The sequence below is a fragment of the Typopeltis vanoorti genome, chromosome 25 (genome assembly GCF_054136105.1).
Source record: "Typopeltis vanoorti isolate ZY-2024b chromosome 25, IOZ_Tvanoo_1.0, whole genome shotgun sequence".
Lineage (NCBI taxonomy): Eukaryota > Metazoa > Arthropoda > Arachnida > Uropygi > Thelyphonidae > Typopeltis > Typopeltis vanoorti.
In genome coordinates, this window is record NC_143573.1 from 42,468,864 (window position 1) to 42,481,427 (window position 12,564).

Genomic DNA, 12,564 nt, shown 5'->3' on the forward strand with positions numbered 1-12,564 from the left:
AAGTACCATATATTATCGCATATAATGCGAAAAAATTTTGTTAAATAATACTACTTAAAGTTAGGGGTTCACATTATATGCGGATCTTAAAAAATATAACATCTTATTAGACTTGCACGCACAATATATACTACCTAATGCCTATGCAACCAAATCTACTTGACCCACTCGCATTCGGCGACTGAGCGCACATCGTATCTGCGCATAAAGCCAGTAATGTGAGTAGTGCTAATATCCCACCCCCTTGCCGAGATATTAGCACAGTTAAGTATATCGGTTTAACCACAGTTAATTGTAAATATTATTTGTTAAACAAACCTAGCCTGAAAATGAGCCAACAGAAACGTAAACGTTCATCTTTTGAGGCAGGATTTAAATTGCGTGTCGTGCAGTTTGCAGAAGAACATAATAACAGTGTTGCTATGAGAGAATTTGGTGTAGCAGAGAGTAATATTAGACTTTGGCATAAGCAAAAAGACAGTCTTGAAAAGATCCCCGAAACGAAACGTACCCGTCGTGGAGATGTAGCATCCTTTCCAGAACTCGAAGAAGAGCTAAATGCAATTCGTTTTTGAGCTCTACAACTGAAGAATGGTAAATTCAAGGACATACCAGGTATTTCATCTTTTCTTGCTTCGCCTGGGTGGTGCAACAGATTTATGGAACACAAAGCATTAACATTACGACACTGAACAAAAATTGCGCAGGAGTTACCAAAGCAGCTTGAAGAAAAGGTATTCTTCATGAAAACACTACAAAATCTTGTTTCGCTGGTGCAAAAATCAATAATATTAGTAATGACAGAAAGGGAAGGTGAAAGAATTTATTGTTTTGGCTGGAACCAATGACCCACGAGGTGAGAAGTATTGTATGAGGGAGGATGTGAAAGAGTTGGAAGAAGCAAAAAAGAAGAGTGAGAGGATGAAATTTGAGTCTGCTGCATGCTGTGATAGAAGCAAACAGAGAAGTAGAGCAATGATCACTAATGAATCAATATGCAGATTGTGAAGGAATAAATTAGAGTTTGTGGAACTTTGGTCTGAGTTTGATGAATAGAAAGATTTGTAGAATGCTGATGTACTACACTTAAATGGATTCAGAGTTAGGCATCTGGAGAGAGAGCTTTGTTCACCAAGAGTGTGGAAGTGCAAAGTCAGGGAAACTAAATCAGTTATGGCAGATGCAGATAAGAATACGTGTGAATGAACAAAAAATGCAGAATCTAATCTTGCTGGCAGGACTACCCCATATTGAATGGGGTAGTCATTCAGAATGTAAAGGTGGTTGAAGCCTAAGGGGATGTGGCAGTTTCTGTATACTAATGCTAGAAGCATCAGGAATAAGAAGGGAGAGTTTGGTTGGTTAGTGCAACCTTTCCAAAAGTTATAGGCATTGGTGAGACTTGGCTAGCAGCAGATGACAGTTACAGGGATAGAATGGGATGGATTTAATACTTTCTGAGTAGAGGAAGGATATGATAGAGTTGTTGGAAGAAGCAAAAAAGAAAAGCAAGAGGTTGAAATATGACAAGGGGTGGGGTACTGCTGATGATAGCAGATGAATTGCAGACAAAAAAAAATAGGAGTAGTTGATTGGCAGGAAGGTGACTGTTCATTTGAAGCAGTCTGGTGTTACGATCAAGGCCAATGGGACAAAATATAAAATTGGTTGCTGCTATAGGCCGAAGGGTACCAGGGATGATGTGGAAGACATGCATCAGCAGATTAGTACAATGAGTGCAAGTCGAGTAATTATTATGGGGGACTTCTCTTCATAGACAATAGATTGGAAGAACAAAAGATGACATAGCAGGAAGGAAACAGAATTTATACACTTACTGAGAGATAATTACTTGAGGCAGAATGTGATGGAGAGGACTCAGGGTACGAGCATGTTGAATCTTGTTATAGGGTCAGAAGACCTATTGTTGTGTCCCCCTTTCTGACCTGAATTTTTTTTTTTTTCCAAGTGAAAAAAATTTTTCTTTCTATTTATTTTGCCTTTAGGTCTAAAAAAGCAAGATTATCAGATATTTTTCTGAAAAATACATTTCAGGATAGGAATTCTGACCGACTGATTCCATATGGAATCATTATATTCTGGTAGCAAATATTCAACTTCTGAGCTTATACTCTATAATCCAATACATGCATGTTATTCTACTGTCATAAAAAACGATATTAGTAAGATTTATACGTATAATACATACCTGTTATTATATTAAAAGAATGGAACTACGACGTACAATATTAATTGGAATCATTCGCAACGTAATACGGGCTATGAAAGCCAAGACAGTTAGTGATTCCAATTGGAATCACTAGGGCAGAAAGGGTTAAATTCTATTAATATATGTACTATAAGCTGGGTCGTTCCTAAGGGGTCACGTGGTACTTCTAAAACACAAAGGAATTGCCTCAGGGTCGAGCCAAAACCAGCATGGCAAAGTCTTTGAAATCTCACTTCTCTTAAAGCATTAGGAATATTTATATTTTTTTGCTGCACCACATAAGCTATTAGATTAAGTTAAACATGTCTTAATCAAGAAGTGATCTCAAAGGTGTATTATAATGATTACTGAATTGTAATTGTGACCTATAACATAATCTATTTTCTCCCGCTAAGATTCATATCTTTTTGCAAGTGGTGCATCAGATTCTAATACTCGGATTAAATATAGCAAAGGTTTATTTGACACAATAATACAATTTACAATACAAAGAACCACATTGAGAGAACTGTACTCCAAGAAATTGATGAAGCCAGAGATTTCGGGGTAGTAGTAGTAGATAGAGAGTTGAAGTTTAGATGACATATTGCTAAAGTGAATTTGTGTAATTTTTTATGTTTGAACATAACATTAGTAATAGCTAGCCCATTCCTGAAAAGAAATCCATCAGGTACTTACCATTATTATAGCTTTGCTCTTTTCTCCAGATTTTCCCAAAACATTTCTATATGTCTGGTAATCATTTCCTACTTTGCTGTTTAGATCTCTACTAAAACCTTTCATTGTCAGCTGTCTTCTATAATGCTTAGAAAAATTCCTGAATTTCCTCCTTAGTAGAACGTTCTGTGGGGCCATAAGCACAAGTATCATTGTCCAGTTTCCACTTCATTTGTCTCCTCCCACATCACTCTACTTGGAATTGCCTGCCATTTAAGATTATCCTCTTATTTAGTGTTGAATACTATAGCTACTCCTTCTTTTCCCCTGATTGTTATTTCCTGAATATAACATTATGTATATGTTGATTAGAAAGATCTTATCCGTTTTTGTTTTCTTTGTTTCAGTCATGCCTAGTACGTCCATCTCTGCTAGTTCCATTTCTTTTTCATTGATGCTTCTTATGTTGATAATACCAATCTTGAACTCTGCTGATGTTGAGTTGAGATGAATTCTGGGATTTGTTCTAGTAGCTGACTGCACTGTTTGCCCTGGTTCTCTGAAGAAGACCGTGGTGGGGTTTGTTTAACTGGGCGTCACCCCAGCCGGCATGAAATTCATGCGGTACCATCATTTTCCATTGTAGTTTAAGCTAATAAGAATACAATTTGGTTGACTAAATCTCAAATTGCCATCCCATCCTCGTTTATTCAGTATTCTGATAGATACCTTACAGAGTGCATCATAAGAAGATGAGAATTGGACATTAGGTCAGAAGCCCTGGTTGATTCTCTGTATTCCTTAAAAGGCTAGGTGGAGGTCTCCTAGTTATACAGCTTTGACCCCTTAAACATCCTAATATTTTAATTTAGGATCATTATTAGATTTGTCGAGTCATTTTAATGACAAAATTAGGTAAAACAAAATTACATTCTACCACTACCACTACAAATTACCACTACCCCTGATGACGTAAGTCTTACGACACACAAAATTTGTTGGGTTTTAATTGCTTATTTTTAATAAACTCCTTATTTATATTATAATGTCGTCTCAGTATTAAAAACTTCCCACAGAACTGCTTAACCATAGAAACCTATGTGTACAAAATTACATTCTATATTTTGTGTTAATGAATGGTGTTCACTATAAGAATACTCTTGTGGAATGCACCCCCCCCCCCTCTTGGCTGCATAATTTTCTTGTTTGTTTTATTTCTGATTGTTGTCATTATTTACCTCAAGGCTTGCAATAAAGTTCAAGATGAGTAATGAAAGTAATTACTGTTTATATCTCCTGATCAGAACACCTGTCCTAAATATGAAATAATTCTTTCTTGAATGAGGATCTTCATCCTCCACTTAAGTACAAACTCTTGCCAACTATCTAAACATAGATTCTCTAAGTGTGCTAAAGCAGTTCAAGAAAAAATGCAGCATATCTGAAGTGGTTCATGTCAGAAACCCAGCTTTATACTCGCCCTATGCTACAGCTCACATGTTAAAAATCCAACTTTGAAGGGGCTAAATGCAAAAAAGAACTTCAGTCTTCTCCAACTCTTGTGCAGATAATGAAGTCAGATCACTTTCCATTATACTAAGAACAGCTCAGTTTCATGCTTCGTCTCATCTTTTGCTAGAAAAACATCAGAAGAATCCTTAATGACTTATATACAGACTCCACCTTTTTTCTATTCCTCTTGCCCACACATGATGCTAGTGTGTTATAAGTCTTGTGGCCTTTTGTGTGTTTTCTTATGTACAGTCCATACATGAGAGGTTGGTTGATCAACCTATAGTATATTAGTACCGCATATTGGTGGTGGGAAAGAAGGTACTTGTTCACATTTGATTCGAATGACTGTATATCATATTCCCTGGGGAACACAACAAGGGAGAGGCTGTTCGACAGCACAGCAGTTGCTGCAGGGATGAAGGAGGAAGAGAAGAAACTTGTTCTGTGGGTTTCAAGGTGTACTGTGAAGGGATGTTGAGTAGCAGCTGCATGTGTTCCAACAAACTTACTAAGTGAGGAAATTATTGATGCTATTTCAGATGAACATTTTCCATAGAAATATTTGTAGAATACACATAGTGAGGAGACATTGTCTGTGCAAAAGTGGAGAGAGTGAATTGGTAAGAGACGGGTCATTAATAAGTCTGATTGCTCTCCTCTGTATTGAGTCGAGCTTTTTGGGGTCCCCACCCCTTATGTGAGAGCAGTACTCAATGGTTGGGCAGATTTGTGATTTGTATAAGGTTAGCAGCTGTTCAGGGGTGAAGTAACATGTCTTGAGCGAAAGAGAAATCCTAGTTTTTTAGAAGTTGAGGATGCAATTGTTATGTGTTTATGCCAGGAGAGGCTTGATGTCAGGGTAATTCCAAGAAGGGAAATCTCAGATTGTCTGGAAATTTGGGTGTTGTCAAAAATAATATTGGGAAAAAATGGTTCTTTTTTATGAGAAATAAGTCGGTACTGGGTCTTATTAGAATTGAAATTGACTAGGTTATCTGAACCATAGGATGGCTTGGAGATCAGAATTGAGCACAGTGGTGGTTGATGTTCTCTTAAGTTGAGGTAAGTTGTATAGAGTAAGGTTTATCATAAGAAAGGGAGGAGTGCAATGTGCTGTCATCTGCAAAACTGTGTATTGGGTTTTAGATAAACTGAAGTAAACTACAGAAGTCTTGAGACAGCCCAATCGATGGCAGCTTGCTTAGTTAGCCCTTGTGCCAGACCCAGTCAAATGCCTTGGAGATATCAAGTGCAACCGCTTGAGATTCGCAAAACTTCTCAATGGCATTTGTCCAGAGATGGGTAACATATGTGAGCAGATCTCCTATTGATTGGCAGTGATAGAATCCATGCTCACGGAAGTTTATTAGACTGGTAGCTTCAAGGTAGTGTAGGAATAAGGAATTGATTTTTTTCCCATTACTTTGGACAGGACTGAGGTGAGTGAGATGGGGTGGTAATTGGACGGCAGTGACTTGTCACCATTCTTGGGAATGGGTTGAATATAGGAAAATTTTCTTGCTGTGGGATAGGTACCAGTTGGAGTAAGACAGTATATATAGACAACATAGGACAGGAGTCAGTTCTGGTGCACAAACCTTCAGGACAATTAGAGGAATGCCATTAGGGCCAGAAGACCTTCTTGTGTGTGTGTGGATTAGTAAAATACTGATCTCTTTCTGGCAAAAGGATATAGTGGGCATGTTTGTTGGGCATCTGGAATGGTTGAGGGACATTGCCATTGGCAATTATGCAGGCATTTGGAAGCAAAGTGTGAGAGGCCAGGAGATTGGCTTTTTTGTAGAGGATGATGCAATGTAGCCATCTGGGTATGATAGGATTGGGAATAGTGTTGGGCCGAAGTTATAACCAATTTCTTTGGTGAGAGACCAAAAGGCTCAGCTGCCGTTTGGACAGGCTGCTATTTTCCTGCTTTTTGCTCTTTCGAACTCTATTTTGGAAGCATTGATTGTTTTCATTGATGGTATAAGCTCTAAAGGAGAATGGAGTTCTTGATTTGAGCCAGTAATGGTATGTTTGGTTTTTCATTTGTACAGCCTTGGTGCATCTTTTGGAAAACCAGGGTTAGTTAGGGAATGGCTGGTCAGAGTACTGCAGGGAATGTATGATTCCATGCCAGTGAGGATTACTTTGGCTATGAGTTCAGTGCATGTATTTGGGTTGAAAGGTCGGAAGCAATAGTCTAACCATGGGAATGAGGCATAGAAGTTGCGGAGGCTGTCCCACTTGGCACTGTAATAATTCCAAACTACTCTTGTATGGGAGTGGCTGTGTATATGCTGTTGCATGGGGGGAAAAGATGAGCACTAGGTTGTGGTCAGAATTGCCTAGGGGGACCCTCTACATTCACTGTGTATTTGGAAGGGTCATTGGTCAGGAAGAGATCTAGGGTATTTGGAGAGTGGTTTGGGTTATCAGGTATTTTGGTTGGCATCTGAACTATTTGTTTAAGGTCATTAGTGATGGCAAATGTTTCAGCATCTCTGGCTGCAAGATCTCTACAGCTGGAGGAGGAAAGCCAGTTAGTGTTGTGGATATTAAAATCTCCTAGGAGGATGATTTCACTGTTGGGAAAGTGGGACTGGAGAAAGTCGATTTTTAAGGAGAGGAAATTAAATCACTCAGAGTGGTTGGTTGCATTAGGGGAGCGATAGAGACAGCATATGAATTTGACTGAGTTAGGAAGGGATATTTTCATCCAGAGTAGGAAGAAGTGTGGACCAGATGTTTTTTTTTTAAAAAAAAAAAAGTCCTGGTCCAGGTTGTACCCATAGCTGCTTTCTGATTTTGCACTCTTTAAAATTAACATCCTTCCTAAAACCAACCAGTTAATTAGTGACCACCAATATGGGATCTAATTTGTTCCCTCACAGCTGACCCAGTGAACCTTATCCATCTTTGACCATAAGCAATAGAAACCTTTGCAGAAACTCAAGTAACTATTCTTAACATTTACAGGACATTTGATCAGGTCTAGTATAGAGATCTACTTCCCAAACTACTATCTTATGGTCTGAGTTCATTCAACTTTGCAGTCAGGTTGCCATTTTCATTCACTACATGTTATGGTGAAGTTTTCTCTCGTTGGAGTTTTGTACTTATGCATACATCCTTCCTCTTATACATGAATGACGTTCTCTTATTATCACAAATCTTATCAATAGATTTGTTGATGACAACACATTTTATTCCTACTCTTCATTCATCAGACCTTGCAATGTTTCAAATTATTTAAGCTTCAACACAGGCAACACATAGCAAAACACAGGCCTATCTTATTTATCATAAGAAAGATCTCACATCACTTCTTCTTACCTTTGATAATACTCAAATTTCCAATCAAGATAGATTTCTCTTCTTAGGTTGACTCACACCTATAACCTTCCCTAGCACCTCTTTAGCCTCCAAACACATCTGCTTCTCAAGTGTATACCTTCTAATACTAAATACATCCCATTGCCCAAACCTTAGAATACTCTTCTTACATTGGAGATACATCAAAAGCCTACCTCGTTAAGAGAAGGCAGTTTACTGAATGGGTGATTCCTCTCTCATATTCCCTGCATTCAACTTTTTCTTAGATACATTCTTTATTGCCTATTTGGCTCCACACCTAAACCAACTCATATTTCTCCTCTTTCACTCCATATGCCTCTATTCTTTGGAACAGCATTCCTCAAACCATTTTTTCCTGATAGCTCTTTCTAGTGCTTCCAGAGCACATCAGCAGGTTCCTTCTTTATTTTTAAGCACTTGCTTACACACTGTACACTTGTGTTATGTTTTGTGACCTCTCATGTATGAGGACACAAAACATATAACATGAAAATTTGAAATTGTCGATATGTTTACTTCTTAAAATAAAGAATAGACAGTTCACACTTTTTTTTTTTTCTTTGATCATATAATTAATAATATAAAATATTTTAAAAAATTAAAAATGCTAGTAATAATAATTTAGAGGAATTTTGAAAAATTTTATGTTATGTTCTCCAGAATTTAAGTATTTGAATATTGGTTTTAGATTATGTAATGTATTTTCAGTGATTTAGCATCTAAGGTGATGATTGAGTTGTTGGGTACTTATACTGAAGATAATGCATCACAAGCACGAGATGATGCTCATAGGTATGTTCTTTGCTTGAATGTTGAATTTCATTTGAACAGCAAAAATTTTTATTAACAGTGAATTTATTTTGTAGCTGACTTTCCATTAAAGATATTTCCAGCTTTATTAAAAATTCACATATACATAATACAGCAGTGATTTTTTTTCTTCTTTCTAAAACTGATTACCAATTAGATAATCAGTTTTTTTTTTTTAGGGGGTGGGGGAGATGTTATTCCTGGTGGCCATCATACTTTGTGATGTCATTTTAATTGGAATGGAGTAACGTTGAAAAAGCATTTTATTTCCATCATTATCATCATCAAATTCCTCTCATGTACCCTCAAGGGGTGTACAGGATATTATGATAGTACTACATGAAGAACTTACATCATTACTAACTTCCTATCAACAATTTTCCTTCAAATCAATTTATCTGTCAAGACTCCAACATTATCAGATCTTATGTTTCAGACCTTGTCTTCTAAAGCAATTTTTACTGTATCAATCCACCTATATCTTGGTCTTCTTCTGGGTCTTTTTCCTGCCAACCTGGCAGAGAACACTTGCTTTGCCAATCTTTCCTCTCCCATTCTGTTTAAGTGACCATACCATCTGAGACTAGCTCTGCTAACACATTCCTGGATGCTAAAAATGTAAAGTTGTTTCCTAATATCCTCGTCTTCATCTGTTCATGACCCTAATCTTTCTCAGGACTCTCATATCAGTATTCTGATACTCTGATATCTCATATCTAGTCTTGGTCAAGTGTTTTATTTCTAACCCAGCTTTCAGATCAATAAGTTAAAATTGGTTTAAACACTGTCTTGTATACAGCTAATTTAGTGTTTTGACTAATTTCTCTCTTATTTCATCTAAATTTATTCAGTTGACTTCCTACCATAGCAACTTTGTTGATTTCCATATTTAATTTATCATCTTCACTAAAAATTGTGCCTAAGTAGCTGAAATGTTTTACTCATTCTATAGATTCTCCATTAACAATGCAGTTGATATTTTCATTGCTTCTGCCAATTAGCTATTGCTGATTTTCATACCAAATTTATTACAAGTTATTCAATTTAATCAGGAAATCTTGCAGACTTATACTGGATATATTTAAAAGTATAACATCATGTGCATAAAGTAAAGAGCTGAGATTAACATCATCTCCAATTTTGATATCAGGTTTATTACTGCTTTCCTTCATAATATGATCCATATAGATAATGAATAACAGAGGGGATAATCTACATCCTTGTCTGACACCAGATTTAATATCAAACCATCTTAATGTACTTTTTTCATTTCTAACTGCTGACTTACAACTCAAAGACTAAGTATTGCTTGATATAATGCCCTATTAACACCATATAACTGTAGCATTTTGAATAGCCTTTCTCTTGGCACTTCGTCATGTGTGTTTTGCAGATCTACAGAACATAAATACAGATCTTTGTTATATTCCCATTATTTCTCAACTATTTGTTGTAAAGTGAAAATCTGATCCTGGCATCCTCTATTTGGCCTGAATTCAGCTTGTTCTTCACCAAGCTTCCTTTCTACAATCCTTCTCAAACGTTTCTCAAGCATACTTGCAGAAATCTTACCAGAAACACTCAGTAGGGAAATACCTTTGCAATTCTCTCATTGTTTTATTTCCCTTTTTTGTATATGGGTACTATGAGAGCTCTACTCCAAACATTTGGAATTTGTCCCTCCATTTTATTCCCTCCCACACACACCTTAATTAGGGCTGTTTCGTTTGATATGAAATACAATTGAGAAAACACTAAATAAAAACTGTTTAATTCAGTTGGTTTCCTATGCTCTATGGCATACTTCATCAGAAATAAAATGTTTTAATTTGTAAAAACTTATTGACAAACTGATTCTTAAAATATAAAGTGCCACAGAAAGAACTTAGTTAAATTGATGCAAACATCAATTTAACTAAGAGCACTCCAAACAAAGGATTTTATTAAGGATCTTTGCAACAGGCCCAAAGAAATTAAAATGAAATCAATCTAAACTAGATCTTTTTCACCCAAAGAAATTAAAGATCAAATCACATCTAAACATCTAGTTGTTTCACAGATCTGTGGTGCCCAAAATTCATAATGAAAGTATTCTGTTAAAACTGATTGTAGATGCCAGGCATACTCTGTCATGCTATCTATCCAAATATTTAGCAAAACTTCTAACTCTGCTTACAGACATTTTCCTAGATCAAGAATTTGTTGGGTTTCAACAAAATTAAGGATTCCATAGATCTTTATTCAAACATTGTCTAGACAACACTGTCTTCAAATTTGAAGACTTCTATTATGAAAACAAAATGAATGCTTAGCTATGGTAACTTCAATTTTTTCACATTTAGCAGATATGCACATGGAATTGTTGTTTGAAAAAAAATACATATTGAAGAATACTACACTGAGACATGTTGATGATATTTTCCTTATCCAGTGGGGGATTCCAGTGTTTCTCTGGAACTTCAAAAGGAAGTTTGAAGTTCCAGAGAAACACTGCTAAATCACATATTCAGAATAAATGCTTTAGCCACAAACACAAAATATATTTCACAGTGAATACAAGACATCCTTTTCTGGATGTTCTGACCTCATTTAATGATTAAAACCAACTATCTTTTATAGTATGCAGGAAAAAAATAAAAAAATAAATAAAAATTCAACACTGAAAGATATTTATCACTTCTTACAATCATCCTGCTCAGAAATGAGATGTCATAAAGACACAGACATAAGACAAAAGAGAACAAGTAATGGATTACCTCAGAAAGAATTCCTAAAAATGGTTATAGTCTTAAAACTATCAGTAACATTTTACAAAGGACGTCAAACTTTTCAGCACATACAAGAAAACATACTACAAAGGTGCAGTTTCTTTTTCCTTACATAAAAAACATCACAGATAATTTTATGTGTTGTGTTTAATGTGTTAAAGCAATTCAACTTTAAAGTTATCTTCACACCTATGACAGAAATTTCAATGATGCTGAGGCTACCAAAACAACCTCATTCATCAATTAAGACCAGACATCATCTCTCTAACATAACAGGTATCATATCACTTGCACAGACAATTTAAAATTGTCTGTGCAAGTGATATGATACCTGTTATGTTAGAGAGATGGGATGCTCAAGAGAGATTCACATGAAAGAACATGTTAAATTAAATATGGAAATATACATAGAATTAATAAAGCATCTAACTGTAGCTTGCAATGACTGAAAGAGAGAGGGGGATCAACAAATTCATATTCAACTTTGAAAAGACTAATTACAATCAACTGTCATAGCAGAACTCACAGGGACTACAGGAAAGTTTGTTATAGTGGATAGTTTACTATGGTGATTTTCTTTTTATCACAGCATCATATCTATGGGGTTTTGGGTTGAACCTTTTAGTAGTATGCTATAGTGAAAGCTGACTATACAATAAACCTGTCCTGTTCTTTCCTCCCCCATTCCCCACAATGCACACTCTAATGCTAGCTGAACTTTCTGGTCTTGTTCTGGCCATTTGAGCACTACCTTTACTGTCACATTCAAATGGTATCATAACCACTAGATAAGATTAACCTCTTGACATCATTCTTTTCTTTCCACCATACCAACAGAATGTTGACTTCATATACCTTCTCTGGTCTTCTGTTAAGAAGAAGAAATCAGAAAATTCTTGAATGGCTTAGATGCCAACTCTTTTTTCATCTTGATCATATCTCCCTCCTCCCCAGTTATGCTCAGAACTTGTGCTCTAGCACTTTCATCATCATAACACTAAATATGGATATCGACCTAGTCTCTAGTCTAATTTTTAATATATTAGCCTCTTTTGAGGTTTACCTGGCCTTTTCTTCGTGGTTTATATTTTATTAATTGTTTGGAATTATCAACTGTTGGTCATTCAGTTTACATGTTATATCCAGTTTTGTTCATATTTGTTTAGTTTTTTCTGTTGATTTTATCTTAATTTTAGTTTTAAAATATCTTTGTTCCCTTTTTTTTTT

At 36.0% G+C, this 12,564-nt stretch overlaps 1 protein-coding gene across 1 annotated transcript in view; it reads left to right on the forward strand.

The window, feature by feature from the left end:
• eIF3m (eukaryotic translation initiation factor 3 subunit m) overlaps positions 1–12,564 on the forward strand; it is a 110,893-nt gene that overhangs the window by 73,244 nt on the left and 25,085 nt on the right. The window contains exon 7 of the mRNA XM_090414224.1: positions 8,468–8,551. Within this exon, the coding sequence (XP_090270350.1) occupies positions 8,468–8,551 (84 nt within the window). The remainder of the gene's footprint in view (positions 1–8,467; positions 8,552–12,564) is intronic.